The sequence below is a fragment of the Apostichopus japonicus genome, chromosome 15 (genome assembly GCF_037975245.1).
Source record: "Apostichopus japonicus isolate 1M-3 chromosome 15, ASM3797524v1, whole genome shotgun sequence".
Taxonomy (NCBI): Eukaryota; Metazoa; Echinodermata; class Holothuroidea; order Aspidochirotida; family Stichopodidae; genus Apostichopus; species Apostichopus japonicus.
The window spans coordinates 22,120,691-22,147,455 of record NC_092575.1 but is presented as its reverse complement, the minus strand read 5'-3'; the positions used below and the strand labels follow the sequence as shown (position 1 = coordinate 22,147,455).

The 26,765-nt window shown below is 37.9% G+C and overlaps 1 protein-coding gene across 2 annotated transcripts in view; it reads right to left on the bottom strand.

Annotated features, from left to right (window-relative positions):
* LOC139980662 (FACT complex subunit SSRP1-like) overlaps nt 1–24,784 on the bottom strand; it is a 45,367-nt gene extending 20,583 nt beyond the window's left edge. Inside the window, exons 1-14 of one of the 2 annotated variants that reach the window (XM_071992474.1) lie at nt 24,361–24,784; nt 23,088–23,273; nt 21,970–22,075; nt 21,065–21,252; nt 20,191–20,285; nt 19,349–19,484; nt 18,240–18,343; nt 16,643–16,771; nt 15,373–15,594; nt 13,806–14,017; nt 12,800–12,845; nt 11,664–11,832; nt 10,674–10,936; nt 8,927–9,086 (exon numbers count right to left, since the gene is read on the bottom strand). In XM_071992474.1, coding sequence (XP_071848575.1) covers nt 8,927–9,086; nt 10,674–10,936; nt 11,664–11,832; nt 12,800–12,845; nt 13,806–14,017; nt 15,373–15,594; nt 16,643–16,771; nt 18,240–18,343; nt 19,349–19,484; nt 20,191–20,285; nt 21,065–21,252; nt 21,970–22,075; nt 23,088–23,273; nt 24,361–24,417 — 2,073 coding nt within the window. In that variant the 5' untranslated portion in view covers nt 24,418–24,784. The remainder of the gene's footprint in view (nt 1–8,926; nt 9,087–10,673; nt 10,937–11,663; nt 11,833–12,799; nt 12,846–13,805; nt 14,018–15,372; nt 15,595–16,642; nt 16,772–18,239; nt 18,344–19,348; nt 19,485–20,190; nt 20,286–21,064; nt 21,253–21,969; nt 22,076–23,087; nt 23,274–24,360) is intronic. The other variant, XM_071992475.1, reaches the window with a different exon arrangement.
* Between the last annotated feature and the right edge of the window lie 1,981 nt (nt 24,785–26,765).

Sequence of the window (26,765 nt, the reverse complement as noted above, 5' to 3'; positions counted from 1 at the left end):
TTCACTACTGGGATGTTATATAAATGCTCTACCACCACCTGTTCGACGGAATTATTACATGGGCTGATGCCTAGCTGGAGTACGCTCAGAATTTTGATACATATATCTCAGATTCTAGCAACATAAACAAAAAACAAACATCTTTCGATTCAACAGGTCACAATAATGCCAGACACATACACAGAATCCACTATATCTACCCGGCTAGAACTTTTGTGAACTTTCAAAGGTCAACAGTATTTGCCCTCCATATTAGCATGCCAAAGTTAATATGCTTTTTTCCTAGAGACGATCACCCTTCCAAACTATTCCCAGACAATACTGGATGCTAATTGAGGCAATTAATGTCTCACTGAGGGGAAGGCGGGGGGGGGAGGGATTTGTGGGTGGGAGCATACTTAACACATGCATGACCCTAACATGACATTTTGGCATACTTGAGGTCAATACCAAAGCGAATGAAAGGACTAAAGGCATTGTCCTCCAATATGCTAGAAAAAGAAATCCAGATATGGTCACTGATGATGAACCTCTTACAGATGTTCTTTGACATAGTCAGGGGTTATTTCTTCCTGGGATGTTGGATGGTACTCTTCAATGACTTTCAGGATTGACCGAGGGTTTCATGACTCCAGTCATGTACTTTGAAACATATCCAACCTGAAGATTTTACTTTGATTGCTAAAGCTGCAATGTCAGTCTTTATTTCTGTAATAATACTAACTATACCACGGGTTACTTCAAAAATATAATATGATGAAAATTGAGATATGCAAAATCTTACGAGTGACGAGCTTACCTGTCTCCTAACAACACCAAAAGTTATCCTAATGGAAACCAGTAACAAAAATTTGTACATGTACTAATGAGGTTACCTAGACATGGTAGAGGTATGGGACATGATGGGAGTTTTCTTTAAAGTCAAGGGTAAGCGAGAAAGCCTAGTTACTTGCCTGTGAGCGATTAGTTTCATGATTATATTCATTTCTGACAAAATGAAAGCAATCATCCCAAATACTCTTGTTGCAACAGTTGCCATCACAAACAAGTTCAAAATTGGAGAAAGACTTAGCAATGAACTTGTGTGATTATTCTGTCAAATCTGTCAAAATGTGCAAAATGAGCAGTTAACATAATCAGCTGCATTGAGATGGAATTATGACATGGAAGCAGTCTTCAGTGTAAAAACAAACAACTGTTTGAAACCAACATAACAGTACCTTCCCTACCCCCCAGCAGGTCCCTGCCCCTCCCCTAGCAGGTACCTGCCCCTTCCCCTACCAAGTACCTGCCCCTTCCCCCAGCAGGTACCTGCCCCTTCCCCCAGAAGGTCCCTCCCCTTCCCTAGCAGGTCCCTCCCTAGCAGGTCCCTCCCTAGCATGCCCCTTCCCCAGCAGGTCCCTCCCCCATTCCCCCAGCAGGTCCCTCCCCCATTCCCCAAGCAGGTCCCTCCCTAGCATGCCCCTTCCCCAGCAGGTTGCTCCCCTCCCCTAGTAGGTCCCTCCCCTAGCAAGCCCCTTCCTCCAGCAGGTCCCTCCCCCATTCCCCAAGCAGGTCCCTCCCCCATTCCCCCAACAGGTCCCTCCCCCATTCCCCCAGCAGGTCCCTCCCCCATTCCCCCAGCAGGTCCCTCCCCCATTCCCCCAGACCCCATTCCCCCAGCAGGTCCCCCCCTCCCTAGCAGAAATAGTGCTGATCTAATTTTTGTATTCAAAATTTTGTCTTACTCACATAAATCTGTTAACACACTTTTGATACGAGTCACGCTGAAACGTATATATGTCACATATCACCCCACCCTTTCATAACTCAATTAACAATGCTAAGTAAAACACCATAATTACCCCTACAACAACACTTGAACTTTGCTTCAGTGTTTAATAAATTTCATGACAATTAATGGACCATTAACGAGTATAAGAAGTCCAAAGAATCCTCAACATGGTGTGTGATATCTTGTTGATCCCAAAACTAAATAACTTAATCATTCAACAATAACTTCTTATCTACAAGTTTTGTTGTCTCTCTTTTTTTCTCTGTAAATAGTCGCCCAGTCAATATTTGTCACTCATCCAATGGCATCACCCCGTGGACTTTAAAAGATATATAACTGGTCTTTCTTTCTTTCTCTCTCTCTTATTCTTTCTTCCAGCCTGGGATGTTCTTATGTGACCATTTTACATTGGATAATATCACAAAAATCTTGGCTTACTGTGATCAGTGTGGGGTAGATCTTGTTAGCATGAATGAACAACTTTGACACCTGTCTGTCTGTGATAATGTTATCAGTATTCTGTGAAAATATGCCTTGGGAGACACAATTCTGAATGTTGTCAAAATTTCGACAATTACAGTACCTCCATCATAACACATTGTTGCATTTTAAGGCATTGCATTGAACAGTAGAACAACTATCCCACATAGAAAAATCTTGTTCCGTTTGGGAGGTATCCTAGCTTAAAAGTCATGTCTGGGGGCTGCCATTTTGTAAACCTGTGTTGTCATAGGGACAGTAGGATCTGAATCCATTAACTTCCTCTTTGTTATATATTACAAAAGCAACAGTGTTTTAACATAAGATCCCAAACTGTTATGGGAAAACTGTTATTGCAAACGTTGAAACTGCTTTTGATGGTCTTCTCACCTAGAGTAAGACAGATGGGTTACTGTATGGAGGAAAGCTGAGGCAGACACTGTAAGAAAGTGCAATCTCTAAGATCTCTCTTCTCAAATTTCAAAAAATTGCTTTCAACAGCTATCAAACAATCGTTTCATTTTTAACTAAAAAAAATTAAAAAACCTTGAAAACTGTCACATTAGAGTGAGTTGGCAACAGGAGAGGCAACAATATGCCAGGTAGTTGGTACATTTATATCCTGCGTTACCATAGTAATCTACGAATGTTTTGCAATTCTGCATTTAAAACAAAGAACTGTGCAATAAAAACCCAATCGGTGGTCTCTCGGTGAAACACTGACATCGAACATGATCAGAGATTGAATCAAGGTGGTCGTGTTGAACTAAACAAAATTGTTGCTTTGCGGAAGCACAGCTAAGACTGCAGGCTCAGTCAATATGTACATTCCAAATATTTTGCTGTATTTTTTAAATTAATTCAAGATGCTACACCTGCTGAGTATTAATTCTGACAAATCCAATCTCTATCCAAGGATTTATAGAGACTTCAACTTGTATTATATGAACAGAGATAAAATGTTTAAAAGAAACAATAAAGTCATAGAGTTCACACATTCAACAAGTAAAGTAAAATAAATACTAAGCATTAGCTCAGTCGGGCATGTGGTATAGGCCTCACTTAATATACAGTAATACCTAATCGTGTACCACTGCTTTCTGTTGGTTGGGATTTTATTATAAAATTTTCAAATCATGCCAGGCAAGCTAACCTTTGACATCACAGCTCAAAAGTATATCCCTTCACCAAAACACCCTACAACCTTTTATTTATAACGGTATTGTGTAAATAGGCTCAGATACGAGATCAGGCCACACATTTAAAGGACAAAGGGTTACTTGTTTAAGAAACAGAGGGCGCTATAAACATATATGGAAAGTAACAAATTTCCTGACAAAAAAAAAGGATTGTATTTTCATGCTTTTAAATTGTCTGATGTATCATACGATTTGTCTTTGCTGGAAGAATGGGGAGTGGGGGGCAGGGTTGGCCGGTTTTTACCGGGCGGTATTTACCGCCCCGGGAAAAACAAGTTTCTTACCGGTTTTTACCGGGAGGTTTTTCCCACCTATAAGTGGGAAAAACTGGGAAAAACCGGGAAAAACCGGGAAAAACCTCAAATTATATAGAATTCCTAAAAACTCATGTGGAACTTGTGGAGGAGCATGTAGAATCTACAAGAAAATGGCATCTTATGGTAGGGGGTTGGGTTACATCCAAAGAACAGCTATGATCTATAACTTGTGAGTTTACCGATTAGACTATTATAAATAATTCAAATAAATAATATATTGGATGCTCAAATCAACCAACTTTATTTTCCTATCGAGATGCATAATTCCATTATCTAGAGAATGGACTCGTATCAAACTGTTGGTGCCTCCTAGGGCTATGGTTCGTCATATTATACATGCCACATTAGTCCGCTCAGATCCAAATGATGATTCACATCCAAGAACGATCACTTCATGTCTGCGATAAATTGTACTCTGTTCACACTTCGCACTAGGCACTGTACTATGCTTATATTGCTTATAGGCACTGTACTAAGTGACTGTTGTGACATCAACTAATTTGAGATAAAAGTAACAATTGGAACAGTTACTTGTGTTGTTGATACTCCTACCTCTTCAGTTAGCCTATACACAGGAAGTGCCCAGTATCACCTCACCTGTCCACCTCAAAGTGTTTAATCACTCATGCATGAAGTTGTATAATAATTGGACCATGTTTGCATCAAGGTAAACAGTTTGGTTGTGTGAATGGCTCCATAGGGCCATTGTGCGTTTAATACTTTAATTGGGCCCATGTGCCTTACAAAGTTTCAAAGCAGTTTCTATTGAGCCCCCTGGATTGAAGTTCACCTCAATAGACTGTTGCCTACTGTATTAATGGAATGGAATGAACTGTCTGAGCACATAATATTATATTATTATATGGTTCCTTGTCCCTTTGAGGCTTTGGATGCCATGGTTCGCCACTACGTTCTATCCTCCGCTGTTCATGCCACATAATAGGCCTGAAGAATTTAGGAGGGGTGAATGTCCCAGTGTAGACCTATAATGGTTTGGGCAATAGGCAATGCATACTGCTAAAGAGATCGTGACAGAATAACTATACATGTGCAATACGAAAAATACTCTTTTTTCCACAAAAAGTAGAATAAGAATGTGATAAAATAGCTCAAAATGAAGCTAAGAAACTCCCATATTCAATAAAATATGCCTGTCATGAAACAATATCGTGCCTACTGATGACCCTGCATTTTACGGACAATTAATACTAGTTTTCGAGACGGAGGCAGTTTTTACCGGTATTTACCAGTTTTTCCTGGTTTTTACCTGGTTTTTACCGCTTAGTGGGAAAAAAAGTTTTTTTCCCGGGAAAATGCCAACCCTGGTGGGGGGGGGGGGAGGATGGTCACAAAGTTCATGTGTTTGCTTTACATTAATGAGTTCTTCAACATGTATTTAATGGTGGATTTGCTGTAACAAAGCTCATGTGTGAGAATTTAGATAAAGAGGTGGCTATACTTGTAAAAAGATGGTAACCAAGTGTAATAATAATAATACATTAATTTTTATATATAGCCCCAATCTATGAAATAATTCTCGTGGCGCTTAAATGCTAACCATAAACAGTAGCTCACGTTTATTCCAAATGCATACTTTTTTAGGAAACCTTTTTTTTTTTAGTTTTCCCCAAGTGATATATGGGAATGAATTGTGTGTTAGTGAGTGAGGCCTGGAGGTGGACATTTCTACTCTAAATTTATCCAACGCTGACCTACGTTTAGGTTAAACTGAATTGTTTCAGAGCTGTCACGATTGATGAGACTAACAAACAAGGCTAAAGCTTGCAGGAGGTTCCTCAGTTGTCTGTCGTGATAGCCGCATTAAATCATTTTAGTGAACTCTGTAAAATAAGTCGATGCATGTGACCAATCTTAACTGTGTAGCGGCTGGCAGAGCATAATATCATAACCAGTTTTTTTTCTTTTTCCATGGTTCACAAGAAAATTGTGTTTTTAGACTAGCAGTCTAGTCACTTTGACAAGTAACTTTTGCCACTGTTAAGTTTATATGATGGATACTGGTAGAAAAGTAATTTACTCTTTTTTATTTTTATACTATTAAATTTTTGTTTTGTAGTTTTGTTACCTTTCACCAATTTCTCTCCAGTATATGTATATAGTTATGATATTCAAATGGGAAAACATTCATTCTATAAGCATTGCGCTTCTTTTTCTCCTTTTCCAAGCATTTGTATAGCTTAAATATTATATATCCATTAACATGATGAATGTATTTTTTTCTTTCTTTGTACCTGTCTCTCTAGATTGTATTGTGTATCAAAATATTCGTTTTTACTTTGTTAAACATTCATGTACTGTACACAATTGCTGGACATAAATTGTTGTCATTGTCATTTGTCATTGTTATTGATCTAAGAAAAAACAGGAAAGAAAATGCTACTAAATATTGATATATTTAACACAAACAAGCAGACTTTCTCAAGTTTGTGAGGTCTAGAGAGAGAAATGTCCTTGATCTGACAAACCATAAATCTTTACCCCCAACAAATAAGTACATGTTAAGGACAATTGTACATTATGAAAAGTGAACTTTTCCTAGTAAAATCCTTTCAATCTTTCCATCAATGCTATACAATGTACCTGCAAATTTACTGACTGCTTGCGACTCTCCAATAACAAGATGCCACTGATAATTTACAACCTTGAAGAGAATCGATTGTTGAATGGAATAGCATTGTCTGGCAAATACATTGATAATTGTTACCAATTTATATATGGAATTGCACCAGTGTGATTTATGCAGGGTTGGCATTTTCCCGGGAAAAACCTGTTTTTCCCACTAAGCGGTAAAAACCGGGAAAAACTGGTAAATACCGGTAAAAACCGCCTCCGTCTCGAAAACTAGTATTAATTGTCTGTAAAATGCAGGGTCATCAGTAGGCACGATATTGTTTCATGACAGGCATATTTTATTGAATATGGGAGTTTCTTAGCTTCATTTTGAGCTATTTTATCACATTCTTATTCTACTTTTTGTGGAAAAAAGAGTATTTTTCGTATTGCACATGTATAGTTATTCTGTCACGATCTCTTTAGCAGTATGCATTGCCTATTGCCCAAACCATTATAGGTCTACACTGGGACATTCACCCCTCCTAAATTCTTCAGGCCTATTATGTGGCATGAACAGCGGAGGATAGAACGAAGTGGTGAACCATGGCATCCAAAGCCTCAAAGGGACAAGGAACCATATAATAATATAATATTATGTGCTCAGCTCAGACAGTTCATTCCATTAATACAGTAGGCAACAGTCTATTGAGGTGAACTTCAATCCAGGGGGCTCAATAGAAACTGCTTTGAAACTTTGTAAGGCACATGGGCCCAATTAAAGTATTAAACGCACAATGGCCCTATGGAGCCATTCACACAACCAAACTGTTTACCTTGATGCAAACATGGTCCAATTATTATACAACTTCATGCATGAGTGATTAAACACTTTGAGGTGGACAGGTGAGGTGATACTGGGCACTTCCTGTGTATAGGCTAACTGAAGAGGTAGGAGTATCAACAACACAAGTAACTGTTCCAATTGTTACTTTTATCTCAAATTAGTTGATGTCACAACAGTCACTTAGTACAGTGCCTATAAGCAATATAAGCATAGTACAGTGCCTAGTGCGAAGTGTGAACAGAGTACAATTTATCGCAGACATGAAGTGATCGTTCTTGGATGTGAATCATCATTTGGATCTGAGCGGACTAATGTGGCATGTATAATATGACGAACCATAGCCCTAGGAGGCACCAACAGTTTGATGCGAATCCATTCTCTAGATAATGGAATTATGCATCTCGATAGGAAAATAAAGTTGGTTGATTTGAGCATCCAATATATTATTTATTTGAATTATTTCTAATAGTCTAATCGGTAAACTCACAAGTTATAGATCATAGCTGTTCTTTGGATGTAACCCAACCCCCTACCATAAGATGCCATTTTCTTGTAGATTCTATGCTCCTCCACAAGTTCCACATGAGTTTTTAGGAATTCTATATAATTTGAGGTTTTTCCCAGTTTTTCCCACTTATAGGTGGGAAAAACCTCCCGGTAAAAACCGGTAAAAAACTGGTTTTTACCGGGGCGGTAAAAACCGCCCGGTAAAAACCGGCCAACCCTGGATTTATGCGGTTTAGCTTAGTCTTCAGTAAATATTTGGTATAGTTAGACTCAAAAGAGTTTCTAACTTAGTAAAAAGCTAACATGTCGTTTTCTAATTAGTTACATATGATGTCGTTTGACTCACCAATATCATGCCATGTTCTGTTGCTAAGGTTAAGTGAAATTATGTAAAATAAGGTAAGGTAAAGTGAAATCAAATTGTTTAATTTGAGGAGTGCTGCGGATATCTGATTCTGAATCAACAACCTTTTGTGTGGTTGAATTTTGTGCTTCTGTTGTCTGTTCAGTTTCACACAGTTAAATTAGCCGAGAAAAATTGTATTTCTGGAAGCCGGGTATATTACTTTATAGATAAAGTACTTTTAATAACAATGGAAATCAGGCAAATAGTCAAACCTGTTTTAATGGTCCCTCAACCACCCCCTTGCAACCCAAGCCCCCAAATTGATGAATGCATTCAGCAAACTTAATGTACAAAAATTTACTGATTTTCTGAGCATTACGATAAATTTGATATTTTAGCAGCAGAAGACGAGTAGCATGGGAGGTGGTACATTACGAGTTCAACCTGGTGAGTCCTCCGCTTGGTTTATACCCAAAAAAACCCATGAATTTCCGGGTATCTGGTGATCTACGAAGTCACCAATGCTGTCTTCATTATCTTACTCCTCAAGCTCTTTTGTCAAAGTTCGTTCCTGCTGCAACTGCTTCATTAAATAAGACAAGGAAAACAGCTTTGGTTACTTCGTAGATCACTAGATACATGGAAAATCGCCATTTTTTCCGGGTATAAACCAAGCGAGGGTTAACCACGTCGAACTCGTAATGGATACCAATGGGTTTTATTCTCAAATTTATATTTTATTGAATTTGAGACTTTGGCACGACTCCACTCCTATAGTGAAAACTTTGGACTTCACAGAAGAACAGTAATAATAATAATACAACAAATTTTAGGACATATTAAACATCACTCTCCCTGTTAATCTTTTTAAATTCTTGAACATACCTCCTCCTCTTCTTCTCCTTTGGATTTGTTTTCCTCTTCACTGGCTGAGCTGTCCTCACTAGAGATGTACTCTTTACTCTTAAAAGAGCCCTGTTTCTTTGGGCTCACCGTCGTAGTCGGCGGCTTCTTGCTCTTCTTTTTCGGTTTCTTCTCTGGAGGTCTGATGGCCAAGCAGATTCAAGTAACTTAGGTAAATAATAACTTAGGTAAATGATAACTTAGGTAAATAATAACTTAGGTAAATAATATTTCCAGTCTAATAGGGATTATATTTGCTGAGTCGTTAATCACCAGATGAATTCATGTTACACCTACAATTTCTTAACTTGAAGGTCCAAAATGCCTTCATAAACTATGATTGTAAGGGGAAAAAATGTGTTTCTCATTAGAGTTGATATGCTCACATACTTTTGAAGTAAAGGACTGACAATGCAACACAGAAAGGATGTATATTCACAAAATTGATTCAAACATGGTGTTAAATAAGATACATCATACAAACCCAACAAACTGATAGATAAAATTACAGGCTCTACATCACCTTCAGAAATCTACAGTATATGAGTCAGTCTTATATGACTACAGTCTATGACTATCTGTCTATCTGTCTATGACTACAGTCTATATGACTACAGTCTATATGACTACAGTCTATATGACTACAGTCTATATGACTACAGTCTATATGACTACAGTCTATATGACTACAGTCTATATGACTACAGTCTATGACTATCTGTCTATCTGTCTATGACTACAGTCTATATGACTACAGTCTATATGACTACAGTCAATATGACTACAGTCTATATGACTACAGTCTATGACTATCTGTCTATGACTACAGTCTATATGACTACATTCTACATGACTACAGTCTATACGACTAGTCTATATGACTACAGTCTATGACTATCTGTCTATCTGTAAATGACTGCAGTCTATATGACTACAGTCTATATGACTAGTCTATATGACTACAGTCTATGACTATCTGTCTATGACTACAGTCTATATGACTAGTCTATATGACTACAGTCTATATGACTACAGTCTATGACTATCTGTCTATGACTACAGTCTATATGACTACAGTCTTATATGACTACAGTCTATGACTATCTGTCTATATGTCTATGACTACAGTCTATGACTACAGTCTATATGACTACAGTCTTATATGACTACAGTCTATGACTATCTGTCTATATGTCTATGACTACAGTCTATGACTACAGTCTTATATGACTACAGTCTATATGAGATTTCACACTGACTTGAACACAACCCGACGACAAGAAGAGTAGATGTATTTTGCATGTGCCTCCTCTTGTTCAACTTCATCACATGTACTGTTAGTACTAGATTAGCTATATAGGCATTTTGCTGAATGTTTCAGTTATCTGCTGGTCGTTCATTTACAATTACTGCAATGATATAGTTGCCTTCCTAGTTGTAAGTAATTTTGGAAATGGGAAATTGAGCCTGTGAAAATGAACTCAAATTTTACCTTAACCAGGGAGGGGTCTGCAAACTGTTAGACCCACGACCCAGGAATCAACCACCCCTCTGCATCGGTTCTCAACATGCATACAAACTGAACTGAACTGAACAAAGTTTCCGATGTGTAACAACTCCAATGAACTATTGCATCTTTTGTGTGACCGTTTTGAGTCGTGCCCATTAGTACACTAAAGCCAGCCATGTAGTATATGCATGTCGCTACTATATAGGTATTTGTACTCACTCATCTGGCCTGTTTTCGTTGTACACCTTCATCTGCTCCTGATATTTTTCCTTCAGCACGTTTGCCTTCTCCTTCCATTCTTCCTTATTGTCTAATTTATTCCATATCTCTCCTGCTTTCTTGGCAATATCTGCCACTCCAAAATCTGGATATTTCTCCTTCAGTTTTGATCGCGTTTCGTTCAGCCAGAGCATGTAACCTGATGCGGGCCTCTTGGGCTTGTTGGGATCTTCATTCTGCTTCTTTTTCTTCTTCTTCTGTGTCTTACGAGAAAAGAGGAAATATCCTCAAGCAAATGTCAAGTATCATCCCACTCTTTCTTAAATTTCTTTTATTTGCGGCTAAAATCTAATCTCTGCCCTCAAAATCATGAGACAGATTCAGACTCATGATTTGAGGCCAAAGGTTAAACTCTATCACCATGGAGATGAGTATAAAATACTGCAGACAGAGTAAGATATAAGAAACAAGGAAGAATCCATGTTTGACCGTGGAAGTATTTTAGAGATAAGATTTACCAGCAAAACCAACAAAATTAATCTCTTTTGGAAACAACTTCAGGACAATCGCGGGTCCAGATGATAGTATAAGTTTCCTCACAATTTAGTGTGATCAACAAAAACAGGTAAAGTAACTTAAGTTGCCGTGTCATGTGACTCATCATCACTCATGGTAATAATAACCTTATGTTTCCTGTTTGTATAAAAATCTATAGACAATTAACTTTATATTTCTTTCATGTGCTTCATGGTAACTAAGTGAGGGACCCTTCTTCATGTGATCCATAACTACAGTTATTTACCTTAAATTCACTTCCTCATGTGATCCAAAGCCACAGCTAGCTAGTTACCTTGGTTACCATTCATCATTTGATTCATAGCTGTAGTTTATGACCTTAAGATTCCCCTTCTCATGTGATCCAAAGCCACAGCTGCTTACCTTAGCTACCATTTGTCATGTGATCTGTGATAACAGTATTTGTCTTTTTACCTTAGGTTTCCTTTCTGAAGTTGCTTTCTTCTCCTTTTTCTTCCTCTTCTTAACTTCCTTCTGTGTCTCAATCTCTCCCTCTTCCTTGGCCTCATAATCTTGGTCCTCCTCGTCAGATTTCGTTCCTCCCGTCTCCGAGCCAGAGGATGGAGATGGATTGCTGTCGTATCTTAGAAACGAATGAAAAATAACACAATAAACCAACCCCTTGAAGCAGATTTGTGGGTTTCCATGGTAGCAACTCTCACCATGCAAGTACAACTAGACCATAAATTATTATTAAAGCTGTTTCTTTTAACTAAATAGAATTTGACAACAGATGTTAAGTCCAAATTCTTGAGAAACACTGGTAAATTTATGCACTTCAGTATATACCTACAAATTTCATAGTGGATGTTTTCAGGCTTAACATACTTTGCATATGAACATTTGGAGGGGGCTACAAGATGCTCAAGTCTTGTTAACTGCTAAAAATAAAAAGGAATTCTTTACTGCTTTTACACAGGAACGTTGCGCCAGGAATCCGAGGTTTGACTGAGCTGCAACTTTGGTGGCAAAATGTAACCAGTTGCTGAAAGTATATGCTTGTTTACTTTCGGGGTAATTTTAATCAGTACGTGTAGAACAAAATTGTCTACCGCATCACCCAAGGATGGGATTAGCAGTTCCAAAGGTATACCACCCTCTGAGCTACCTAGATAACATATCATATACCAAAACACTTAACCAATAGGGTTGCTAAAGGACAAAAAAATATCAGATCTATTGAATCACATTTCTGGTTATTTTCTCTATACCATTAACTGAAAAGCCCATTTCTGAAAGCTTGAATTATCAAAAAATTAAAAAAGATAATGCGTTTATTCTCATAACATGTACTGTTTAATGTCATTAAAAGAATACTTTGAACTTTTGTCTATTATAAAACACTATGGTCCCTTTGTACATAAATTATATAAATGATTCCCTGAATTGATTAGAACAGTTGACAAATTCGGGTGAGAACCGGTACACCAGTAAATTATAATAATCTGTAATGGCCCGCACACAACCAGCTGCTGTGAGAATGTATCAGTTAACAGGTTGCTAGTGGAAACGGAAGCAAGATTTTATGAACGTGGAAAGTCAAGACTTACTCTTCAGCGACATCGCTGGCACTCTGATCGGGATTGAAATCTTCATCTAAGGAGAAGACAAAATAATGTCAACAATTTACAATATACAGAGGCAAGGGAGATTAAAGTTTATACAAATATAACCAAAAATACCACAACAAAAAAAGGGTTACATTATTCAGAGGTCTATTTCAGGGATGATTTTAAAGGAAATTTATACATGTATATAAAACTTTACCCTCGTGAGACAGATGGACTTGACATATTCCTTCATCACACAAAACCTTATAAAATGCAATATTTATCTTCCAATTTTTTTTTCTTTTTGAGGATTCTAAACTGCATCCCACAGATAGCAACACCTGTAAAATATTTCTGCTCAGAAAAACATGCATCTCTTTGCAACTAGTTGGCCATTAAAACAAGAAGTTCCTTCTGAGAAGTATGTTCTATTTAGGTTACATACTGTCCCATTCTGACACACTGGCTTGCGTAATGGTCAGATGGGAGTGTTTTCTCTAACAGTATACCGCACAGCATAAAATTACATGATGTAACTAGGTAACAAAAATAACGACTGTCTAGTTATGCAATGACCACAAATCCAGTCCTGAACAAGTTGCAAATCCAGGAAGTGAAATGCTAGCCAAATTGATGTAACTAGGTAAAATAAAAATAACGACTGTCTAGTTATGCAATGACCACACATCCAGTCCTGAACAAGATGCGAGTTGAGAATCCAGGTAGTGACTAGCTCGACAGCAAAATGCTAGCTGATAAGTTTTCATACATAACCATGAAATGAGAAAGACACTTCAGATATAAAATGATAGTATCCGAAACAACAAAATGGCAGCTTCCTCCCATGAGAGATGGAAATTCAAATACAAAATTTATTGAGAGCAAACCGTAGTTAAGTGTCAAAACTCATGACATTGCGATTAGAAAAATGTTCAGATAATAGACAATAGTATCTGAGACAAAGAAATGGTGGCTTTCTCGTCAAACATGCCCTAACATTGTTTACCTGAAGAAGAGTCTGAATCGCCGTCATCGTCATCGTCTGCCTTTTCTCTCCCTTCTGCCTTCATCTGCTCCAAGTATGCGTCGTGCATTCCTTCATCATCGCTGTCGAACAGTTCGTCGTAATCTTTAGCCTTTCCCTTGTGCTTCATGCCACGGTTTTTCACTCTCAGCTTTTTGTTGCTCACAAACTCATAGAGGGAGCTATAATCATCCCTGTGGAATTAATTCAAACGGTTTCAGATGGAATCTTGTACATCTGTCCCACAAAATAGATACATGATTTTACATCATTTTATGATGTCACCAAAATTTGAGCTTGACGTTTCATGTTATGATATTTCAAACGGATAACACAAGGACAAATAACAGCCGTAAAGAAACTTCTGCTGCGACCATTTAATTTTTGTGGTGGGATCTTGTATATCTGTTGCACAAATAGATACAATTTACATCATTTTATCATGTCACCAAAATTTGAACTTGACGTTTCAGAATAAGATATTTCAAACGGATAAACACAAGGACAAATAACAGCCGAAAAGAAACTCGATCGTGTACTTTTGTTGTGGGTATCTAATTGAAAATGTGATTCAGTAAACGTAAATAAAATAACACATTGTTCAATGCGACAGCTAGGTGACACCTCCAGTTGATCTTAGCGTGACATGAAAATATCAGTCAAATTCCATGTTTTGCATAGTTGGAGATTGACTGTGACCTACGTAGATTATGATAGATCTACAATGACAGTTAAAATTGACCAATTTTGAAAGCAATCTTGTAATCTGAATGAGAGGGCGATGTGGACCATCGGAGAGGGATTTATTGCTCATAAAAACAAGGAAGTATATTCGACAAAAGAAGTTTATATCATAACAGTTTAACAACATTTCCTCACCTATAATTTTACAGACAAAAAACACAAACAGGCCTTACCAGGTAGTACACAACATTCCACAAATGGAGTGGCTATATTTGAGGATGTTATCCACTTTATTATCAAAGCCGTTGACTTTAATTTATGTCTCCATCTGAGGTACACATCACTAAAGTACAAACTACAATTCATGTTTTCAGTGAAACCTTTGTACTTTTACAGGATGCTTTCTTCTGTTCCAATACCCAATGTTCTCAGGACAACTTAGTCCAAGCAGTGATTTCCACAAACGTATTCACAAACTTAGCCTACAACACCATCAAAGTTCTGCCCTTTGGGTCTTCTGCTGCGTAAATCTCCTTCAAAATTGACACCTAACAGAAGTCATAATTGAAAATAAACAATAACAAATATCGCTTCTATTGAATGCAAACAGCATTATCACATGGAAGTGAGATGCAATTGTTCATTCAAACAGATGTTCCTTTATGTACTGTCCAATTGCCTGGATTTTTTAGAGAATTCGGGTGATGGTTTTACGGTTTAACAAATACTATTACGGACGGAATGGCTTCATGTAAAGTTTAGACTTTCTTGTGCAATCAATCCATCCATCCATCCATCCATCCATCCATCCATGCTTAGTATCGTATTTCTTTAACAATTACTTTATTGGAGATGGCTTACTTACTTTTCAATGGAGCTGAAGACAAAGACATCACCATTTTTCCTCTCAATTTCAAAATCAAAATATCTGGTGCTGCCGGTACCGCGGGCAAAGTTCACGCACGCGACCTCATCGAATCGGACGTGGATCGGTGGTTTATGAACGTACATGAAACCTCTCTCCAACGGATACAGGTACCCGCTGTTGGACTTGTACGAACATGTTATGGCCTGATGACCCTTGGAGCTGAAAGAGAGTACGAGTAAATCTTGAATAGAATGTTAAAACTTCAATATCAATAGCTCCAGATCGGGGGAAGAAGATAGCAGAAATGGCTGTCGTCTAGCTGTGATATGGTTAATAACATTGATGTTGCTTTCAGGAAAGGCAGTAGAATATTTTATTCACATAAAGTAATACAACCTATAAAATCTGCTCATTTTAAAGGTGTTAAGTGGCTACTGTAATAATATGGTTAAACGGAAGATAGCACACTTAACCTGTTTAACAAGAACACTTGCTTTTAAATACAAACAAATAGGTACGAATACTGCCGACAGAATTAATACTTTATCATCTAAAAATTGATGTAAAACTGGCAACTGCAGAAATTGTGGTGGTCAAAACAAAGGCACTTTCTTTCCACTCGCCCAGATTTTGGGGACCCCAAGGATGAATTCAGAGTTCAAAGATTAATTCCATCACTTCATTTCATGATGCTGTCACCTGTTCATAACTCAAGTTGTAACATTTTGCAGAATGAAAAGAATCAAACAAGTTTGCTCCCGACAGCGATAACACTTCAGTCAATGCCTCCAATTGCCTTATGATTATTACTATAGATGAGTACAACTCTCTACCACCTCAAAGCAACCTGAAGCATACAAAATCAACTACTTTGTAGACTTTATATTGGATATGAGGGCATTTATATATTTTTGTACGCTTTAATATTTTGTAGGTACATTTTATATTTTGTTCATCTTTATATTTTATAGGAACGTTTTCATATCTATGTATATTACTATACGTCTTATATGTTGTTTACAATTTTTAATGTTTTGAGCTCTTGTTATCAACCAATTTCCATTGTATTTTTATATGATTGGCTGACTAAATATCTATCTATCTATCTATCTAGTAATTATGTAACTTCACATTAACAAAACAGAAAGAAATATCACTGTATGAGCTCTGCATTACATATCATTTCCCAAATATTGTTTTTTTTTGTAATGTCTTTAGAGAAGAAATTACATGATAGCTTGATGAAATGTACTACTGTATGACTTACTCTTTGAATGACCCTGGAACTGTTATCTTTCTGGCTACTAATGCCTTCATCAATCTGCTAACAATTTCAAAGATTGGTCCAACCATTTCTTTCTGAAGTTTGCCATCGTACTTCTGTTCTAGATCTTCCCTGACAGGAGACAAAAATGGGAAGTTAAATATCCTAAACTTGATCAGCTACTACTGGCTAAATCATCAACTTTATGCTAAGCAAAAGACAATCTTGCTAGAAAACTGGCAAAATGAATATTCATGGTTATCGTCAACTATTTTCTTAGATATGACTGAAGCATTCATGACCTATCTAAGACACATGCATTGACTATATCATCAAAAGCTATATGAGCTAAGCAAAGCTAAGCAAAAGACAATCTTGCCAGAAAACTGGCAAAATAAATATTCATGAGTATCACCAAATATTTTCTTAGTTATGACTGAATCATTCATGACCTATCTAAGACACATCCTTGACTATATCATCAAAAGCTATATGAGCTAAGCAAAGCTAAGCAAAAGACAATCTTGCCAGAAAACTGGCAAAATAAATATTCAGGAGTATCATCAAATATTTTCTTAGTTATGACTGAATCATTCATGACCTACAGTATCTAAGACAAGTGCATTGACTGTTAGGAAAGGCTTATTTGTTTAAATAGTACATTTCCTCTACCAACATGTAGGACAAAACTAAAGATGATGTTATTTGTATTTCATTACTGCCACCTACGTACTCTCAATTCTCTGCTCCATGCATGACCAATATGAACTCACTGGTATTAGCTAGGAATGCTTCTATTCTTCCTTCACTTTTGCCAATCATTCCTTGCCTTTTAACTCAATGGAATAGCAACTCTTAAAAGTAACTTAGTTTTTATATTCATTCTGCTTATGGCTTCCAGGTAGTTAAGAAAGCCCCCTAGTTTGACTTCTACAGGGAAAAACTTAGTGTAGCATTTTTTGAAGGCTCTTTAAGTTTTTCTCTCAATGAATACTATAGTTCCTATGTTGAGAATTACTTTTCATCTTTACACTTGTATAGCAACAACTTGACCATTTTGTACAGTATTTTGTGATGTGATACCACTCCCTGCTTATGTTTATACCAATGGTATTTTAAATCAAGCCCAGTGTTCTTCTTCTCTTACAAAATTACCCTTCATGTTTGCTTGGACAGAGAGAGAGAGACAGAGCATTCTCCCCTAAACTATTCTTGCATGAGAAGAGCATAGTGGGTCAAATAATAATATTTAATCATATTTCCTTTAATATAGCGCTTTATACCAGTGATAGGTCTCAAAGCGCTTTACAGACGTTATATTACCCCTGGTCAATGATAACCTGTCCCAGAGACAATACAGTCGGCAGCAGTTATATACTGCACCCAATGACAAGTTACCTCACAGGTACCCATTTAACCCCTGGGTGGAGAGAGGCAAGTGAGATAAAGCATCTTGCCCAAGGACACAACGTAATGAACTAGGCAGAAATCGAATCAGCAATCCTTGGATCACGAGTCCGACGTGAAATGAATATTTTCAGTATTACACACAGAGTTAAACTAACAGAACTGCAATGATCAGCAATTATTTAGAACTTACTCTGCGATGTTGAGGTCCAGGGAAATGGTCTCTTCTTTTGAAAAACTCATGATGAGAAAGTGATATCTTGTCTGACCCTGGACAATTGGAGGATCAAGACTAACCTAAAAATAAAAATAATTAATAAAAAAATAATAAAACAACTGAAACTTGATATTCCGTCACCAACCCTTGTTTACTACAATTCAAAGAACCCACTATTAACTATGAAATTTTAAATAGTTTGCAACCCATGATAGAGTGATCAGATTGACAACAAATTAACAAAACTCACACAAGAAGCAAAATAAAGCATTGTGGTAAAAATACTTAATAAAAGCAGGACTGTGAAAAACAAAGCCAGCGTCTGTGACTTTTCTTATTTACAAGGGAGGGATGCCGGTGCAATGGAGGGGCGGGGGGGGGTGGGGGAGGAAGAGGAGGGGAGGATTACACATGTTATATTCAGTGTATACCACATTGATTTACTGTAATGTTACATACCACATACATTATTACAAAACCTGATTATCTCTTAGGTTAGTAAGGAGGTCAATCATAAAATCATCTTCTTTTTATTTTTTATTATTATTGTCATCTTTAATGAGGGTAGTCATGCTCAGTGCAGAAGCACTGCTTTCCAGATCTTAACCACACACACGTTTATTGTTATGGCTTGCATGTTTCCTTGTATAACTAACCAACATTCTATGCCTCACAATATTTAATAAGTAAATAATGAGCAAAAAAACTGACTGACATAATTTAAATGAATGTTGACAAAGCAAAGACATGATTCACTAGAATGGGGTTAAACTAACACTTGTGCCCCTCACCAACCAAATGCAATCACCAACTTTCTTATCCCGATCAGATTCAATTTCTAGAAGAAGCATTTCAATTTTGGACCGGCCTTGATCCCAAATGAACTTTGATCTACATTTTTGTTGTGAACACCCACGATATGGGCAACATTTTGGACCTCTTTGAAGCACATTGATTAGACTTTCTCTACGCAACAGCTTTGGAACTGAAGTAAACTGACAGACAGATATTGATAAGATGCGTTGCCATGGCAATGGCTTCCAGGAGTTACGAACCCAACATGAAGGGAAGAAGTATGAACTTACCACAAAGAGCATTTGTCTTTGATCTTTATGGGGTAGTAGAAACAATCTAAGAACGGTAGTGTAAGGTATCTTGTAGTCAAATGTTTTTCCGTGAAGTTGAAGGAATGTAGGGAAAATCTTGATGTCGTATCTTCCCCTGCAAAGCAACAAGAAATATTGAAAAAGTATTGGCTTGATACTGGAACAGGTTACAATACAAGGGGCTAAGTAATCAACACAAATAGTGACACAATACCTTAATGGCTTAATACTGGAACAGGTATGTATAAGGGGCTAAGTATTCCACAAAATCAGTGACAGGAATCACGTAAAAGTGTGATGATATGAATTGTCAGACCACTACCAGTGGTCATTTTTACATTTTCAGAGAGTTAATTTTCCCCTTTGGAACTTAAATGGCACTAACCAAGGTTTACATACAGCAGCTCCAAGTAGGATAGCTTTTCCTCTATTTGGTTAAACAATCCTCCAATCACCTTTTCCAATCCCTCCCCACTTCATACACATACACACACACCAACATTCCTACACACAGCTACAGTACCAATACAGTCTTCAATCTTTTGTAAGAAGAGGAACCAATTCAGTTTAAAGAAGCAGATCATGAAAAGTATGATCAGTTTGATGACAAGTGACAATCTGTCGGTCACAGAAATGGAAAGTTTATTTCTCTCCCTCTCTCTGTTAATTTCTTCCATCAACGACTCACTAAAGATAATTCCATTTCTGGTCTTGTTGCTTCACTAAAGAACAGCTTCTATTGTTACAAACATTTCTCACGACCATTTTCCCTTTCTGTTTCTACACTGCTTCTAGAGCAGGCGTGCAATATAGCCACGTACCTTGGGGTGAGGCATGGTATCTGGTCCAGCGATGTAATAGCATCACCAGTAGCTTGGATGATGTCAGCCTTGGCCATAACGTTCTGGTGAAATGTCTACATAGAAATATGTTGAAAAAAAGGACCTTTTGATACATGAAAAAAGTTGGAAACATCTTTAAATTTTTTCTGAAATCAATGGAAAATATTTGGGTGGTTGAACTGGATTGTGTGCTCTTAAGCGTTTGTATTCTTCTTAACACATCTAGCCCAACCAGTTTACACTTTTTCTAAAAGTTGCCATTTCCCACCTTTCTCTTCTAAGAAACAACATAACAATCAATATAATCTGATTCAGAAATGTTTCTGGCTTGCTTGCAAAATGATACCTTTGATTTGCAACTGATTTGCAAGTGATGCAAAAACATTTCAAGATTTCAGAACAGCCATTTTGTGGTCAAATCTTATTGTGGAAGGATGAGGCAGTTCCAATTGACGAGGCTCCTTGCCAACCTGCCTCTTTCCCACCTCATCCACTATCATCCCACCCCTCCCACCAGTGGTTATAGAATTTTTTTTTTCACTTTACCCTTAAAATGACAATTTTCTTAAACCTGCCTTTGCAGCTAGCCTGCATTGCTAAGGCACTGAGCCATCTGCCCTATATATTGTGTATAACATTCACAAAGTATAGGCTGTGACACTACACAACACTAGTAACAGTAGGTCATACAATAAACGCAATTGGTGTTCGATCGGGACGCAAGCGTTTTTTTACGGGACGCAAACTTTTTTGGGGGCCTGCATCCCTGGGTTGCAAAGTTTTTTTCTCTAATAACATTACTGAGGGACCATAGCACACTTGCCTAGGTCATTCTTTGAAACTTTTTACTGACCTCTAAAGATGTGTCACTATTCTCAGAGGGTGGAATGTAAAACCGCATCTCCATCAGGGACACCTCAGCATCGTCGTTCTGATGGAATTCCAGGATGACCTCATTTTTTCCTGTGGTGGTGTGAGACACATTACCCAACGGCACATTAAATGCTGACCTGCTGCCAATTCTGAAATCTAGCTCCGATCCTGTGTGAAAGACGGTGGAAAATGTTGACAAATATTTGTACTTGCTTACCTCGGATTTTAAAACCTATAGGAACCAACTACAGGACGATCAGACAGGAAACAATGACAATTTGGCGATTTTGCTTTAATCGAGTGACGAAGAAAAACAGGTGACAATCGGGCATCATAAAAGTCATCTAACCTTGAACGATGTGATCCTCTCACAAATTAGATATACCGAAAGGAATTGCAAAGGGTAACCAAATTTTGCTAAAAATGTATCAAATAGAGGAATTTTTGAATGTTTTACTATTTCTACTGCTCTACAATCCCCCCTCCCCATCGGATTTGAAAAACAATACTACCTGAAGAGCTATTTTTGTACCTTATTTTGTTACTTTGAGAGTTTATACATCATTTACAGCTACAGTAATGCTTATAACTTGTGCATCAAAGATTTCTTAAAATCTTCTGGTCAACGCAAGGTCTCAATATTTACTTCGTCTTGTGGACTCGACATGAAATAATCATCCCACTGGACCAAAGCCACATTCATTTTGGATAGCCAATTGTAACCCCAGATTGTCATTTCATAATAGAAACAACTCTTTCTCAATGTGGACATTCCATGACTATTACGGTCTCAGAGCAACATCACAGCTCTTTTACAAGACCAAACTCACAACATTGTTTAATTCCAGAATCTCTCAGAAGATGTGTTTCTACTTGGTCACTGACCATTGAACTGAGCTGATCCCCAATTCCAGCCTTTGATGGAGAGTTCCACATCCTCTAGTTCCACGCTGTACTGCTTCTTCAGAAAGTCTGCTAGATCTGCTCTATCCTGTAGGCAAAGCGTATGTGTAAAAGTAAGTTGGCCTGACGTTTCGATACTAGCAGGATCTTCTTCAAAAGCTAAATGACAAGTTACAGTAACAGAAGGTACAAAAACACACACAGAGTACAGACAGGTTAATGAGCATGGTGAAGTTGGTGAACACAAAGAAATGGATGTAAGGGGATTAGTGGACAAGGGATGGAGAGAAGAAAGAAAGAAACCAACAAGGGAAGAGGAGAGGTAGGAGATAAACAGTGGAGGGAAAGCCACATAGTCACACATTGTAGAGCATACTGTACATGGTCATATATGGGAAAGCCTACCACACTATCAACAGTACTACTGTCTGTGTCAGTTTCACAAGCCTAAGCAATTTGAAAATGTTGTGATAGAAGTTTGTGGCAAAATCGTTTTCCAATGACACAATTTGTTGAAAGAAACAGAATTGCCTGGCAATAATGTTCGAAGGTAGAAAACTAGAGCATTTTACTTTGAACAATAAGTATGTATCCAAGTGATCCACACACGTAATTATAGCGAATTTTTGCTCTAGGAAATCTGGGGCAAAAGTTAGCCAAGCTAGGTGACATAGATGCCACTCTTATCTCCCACTCTGGCAGCTAACTGTGATAGTTAATTACATGAATTTTCTCCCTGCTGACCACAAGATCAAATACCCAGCTACATCTGCCTGGATCTATTTTGTGGAATCAATGAAATGAAAATAAAATGTGAAGCTTAATTTGGCAACTTACTGGCCTCTAAGCATCTTGGACCTGAATGCTTAGGCATATATGATTGGGTTGTATGTGTGCCCGATTAGCGTAGCGCAGGAAAATATGCTATGAAGGATCCCTTACATCTTCACACAAATGTTTTGTGATCAACTAATATACTTTGTTCCCACAGAATATCACAAAAACAAGTCTTACATTGACGATATAACTTCGATGACCTTACAAACTTGCAGTACATTGCTGTTAATCCATAACTACTATAGGCTAGACTGTCTGCTTACCGTGTCTTTAAAGCCGTCATACTTGAAGACTGTTCCATTTTTCATGAACAGTTTCAGTTCGTATCCTCTCGCTGCTCTGAGCCATTTTCCAACTTCAATATCTTCCGCACGAATCTGTTCAACAATTCCCGTCTTGTTATTCTTGAAAAGGACTCCCTGACTGCTCAGTTTCAGTCGGCCTCCATTCTGGAAAAAATGAGGAGAATCCAAGTTTATTAAAGATATAAAGCATTCTTAAATTCATCAACACTTTTCAGTCCCAATGAGTCACACAATCAAAAATGTGATCACAAATTAAGCTTTCTCAATGCAAAACTGTCTGATACACTGTAGTGAAAAATTATAGTTCACAGCAATTAACTTTGTGTTCTGTACATATATGTCACATGGACGGTTTCAGAATATTTTGAGAAAACAATAGGAGACATATAAAGCAAGGTCAATTTACAATCCCAGGTTTTGATTGTTCTAGTTTTAGTTAGCTGACAGCTAGTGACATCTTCTAGTAGTCCTAGAGTACGGACAGGATTACTAGGTTCATCTGTAACGATTGAGAAGTTGATAAATCAAAGGTAAAGAACTTTTATTTTGGCCCCTCAAAATAAATTAGTTGATTCCACAAAAATGTTCATTAAAACACAGAAAATAAACCCATTGAGACAAAAAAAGAACTCTCCCAGTCACTGCTAACAAGAACTTGAAGGATCACTTCTTAAAAAAAAGGCATGTGTCAAACTGTCACTGCAAGGGAGTTATGCATGCCAACTTGGGAGCGCTCAGATTTGGCTTGATGTGGTAAGACTAAGTAAGAGACCGCATTTAATCTTAAATTCATAACAAGCTGTAATATTGATGTTTGTCACAATGCATGATCACCATCAATGTGAAATAAATGTGCATGTGTTTAACTTTAAGCAGTCAAACCCTCAAATTGGTAGCAACCATGTTATATTGGTTTTTAACATGATAACACATAGGACAACTTAAAGTTGGCTCCAGGTGCAAGTTACATACCAGTAATACAAATGATAGGATACAGTAGTAAAAACAGGATATCAAAAGAATTAAAGTATGCCAAGGCCTTAACTGAAATCAAGCAAGGCTAGTCCTTGCCTAAGGCCTAATGTTATACTGTAAGTAGCCTAGGTTTAGGTTAGGTGCGTCAATACAGCTGCAACAAATAAAACCTACCCTAGGCTACCTAAATCCCCCAAAATATGACACAAAGGCTAGCCTAGAACACAGTGAGTCTTAACAATAAAACCAGACTTACCATTGCTCCTTTCACCTCTTGTGCGATATCAGGATATTCAAGTACATCACCAGCCATTTTCAAAGTGAGGACTGGGCTTTGCAGGCAAGTACAATCTTCTAAGTACTAATATGTAGTTCAAAATAACCAAACATTGACTAACGTTTGGCTAGGCTATGTCTAGCTCCCTAAGTAAGACCTAGCCTAAGTAAGGTTAGGCACTAAGATTTATTCGTATTATATAATTAATCCGATTCGGAAAAGCATTGCGTTGTAAGTAATGGTGATGTGACGAATCTTTGGTGTTACTACAGAGAGCTCAAATGCAACCGAGTGACTGTCATTATCGCAACAAAATGATTAACATGCAACGGTAGTTGGCTACACCATAGAGTGGCAAAGTTACTACTTCGTTGTTTGTCAATGTACACCACAACGCAGGCCTTCCTTTGTAACTTTCTATAGAAAACACATGGACGTGATTCGCGATTGCACAGACGGCGCGAAATATTAAACTTGACCAAGTCGTTTAACTTGTGCAGACGATCTGAGGCTTGACCACAGTCTTGAATCTATCTCGATGGCCAGATCACTGTTAGCGGAAAATAACACAGATGGCAAGGAAAAGGCCTTGGTTGAGAGTTGCGACACGAAAAATGAAAGCTGATGCAATATTTTATCATACTTCTTGCTCTAGTTCGCTCTTATTGTTTCTCCAAGTGTTTACTGTTTTACAGACATTGCAAACATACTATTATACTTTGTATACCCCATCGTACCGGGAGTGTGGGTGATATTGGCCGCACCGACTCAATGAACTTCAGAACTGCAGAATTGGTGATTCTCGTATGACGAACGAATAACACGGGAAAGACGTATTCTAGCCGGATAGTTTCCTGTCACAGCAGTTACCCAGCTCTCCTCCACTCGTGGTAAAACAACAATAGAGAACATGTTTCTATGAGACTGTGTTTGCATCAACATTTCGACATACAACATCGAAATTTGTATAGTAAAAAGTCGTGGAACAGAGTCAAAATGACGAGAAAAATGTCCACTCGCCGAACGAGAAAAGTAGTCACGGACTTTCGACATGAAATAGTCGAGACAGTGCGTCCCCTCCCCAACCCCTCCAGAAAAAAAGATATGCCGGTAGTAAAAATCTCCAGATGAATGTCAGAATTTCGACAAAACAGTTGAAATCATACAATATGATAGTCGAAATATTCAGGATGCAATAGTCGAATTTGTAGTTTAAAATTCTATCAATAAAAACCTAGTCAAAATAATCAATAATCAACAGGCAGTTGTTTTTTACGACGCTTAATTTAAGCGACACCGAATGTGGGAGAAGCCTACAAGGGCTTATGGACTACAACTTTCACGTCGGGTGGCTTCCACTTCTTCTTCTTCTCCGGTGCTGTGGCCGAGTGGATACAGGCGGTGGCCTTTGAAGCAATGAGGCTTAGCAATCGGGAGGTTCCCTGTCTTTATCACATCTTATACACATCACTCCATCAACGCCCCCCCCCCACCCCTTTCATAGATGCATACTAGCTCTGCAATATCCAAAGTTGTATGCACGACTATCTGAACGGAGCGCCACCATCGGTTGGCGCGGAGCGTACAAGAAAATTTTTGGTTTTACAAACCCCTCAGATGGCCAGAAACGGCCCTTCCTGAGTGTTCATTCCGGTTCCCTGGCCTCTTGCTAACTTGAGACACCTCAATTTTTATGTAGAAAAAGGGCACATTTTTAACCCTGAGGAAAAGTGGGGGGGGGGGGGGGCACGTGCCCCCTGTGCCCCCCCGGTTCCGCCGCCCTTGCCCACAGATCACCGGAAATGGCACTTGTCGGGCTTGAAAATGACCAACCAGATGTACACTTTTGCCTGAGAACCAAGTATTTCCCAAAGTTTTTTTTCCATCCATAACCTTTTTGAAGATTGTAACCAGTCACACATCGACCTCATTGCATATCCTATGGATCATTGCTTTTGTAGGTGATTCTAAGTCACGGCCCACAATATCCGAAAGCCCCACTTTTCAAGGTTTTAAGCCCATTATTTGTTGAGAATTTGAAAATTCACATTTCTCGTGAATAAAAATCACTTCAAAACATACCCATAATGTTGCACAAAATTCAATCTATGGACAACCAATATAGAAAAACCTCCTTCAACCCCTAATAGACAGGTCAAAATTGCACGAGTAGAAGAAAGTATGATGAAGAATGTTGATCAGGAAATTTTCGAAAATTCAGACAGAGTTAATTTATTGGTGTAGAAATATTAAAACCTCTTATAATGGCTATTATAAAAGTTCGTTGAAGGAAATGAAAAATAGCAGGTATTTCCGATATCAGGTATATCGAAACCGAACACTACACACATAGGCGTAGGTCCCGTAGGAGGCGGGGGCTGCAG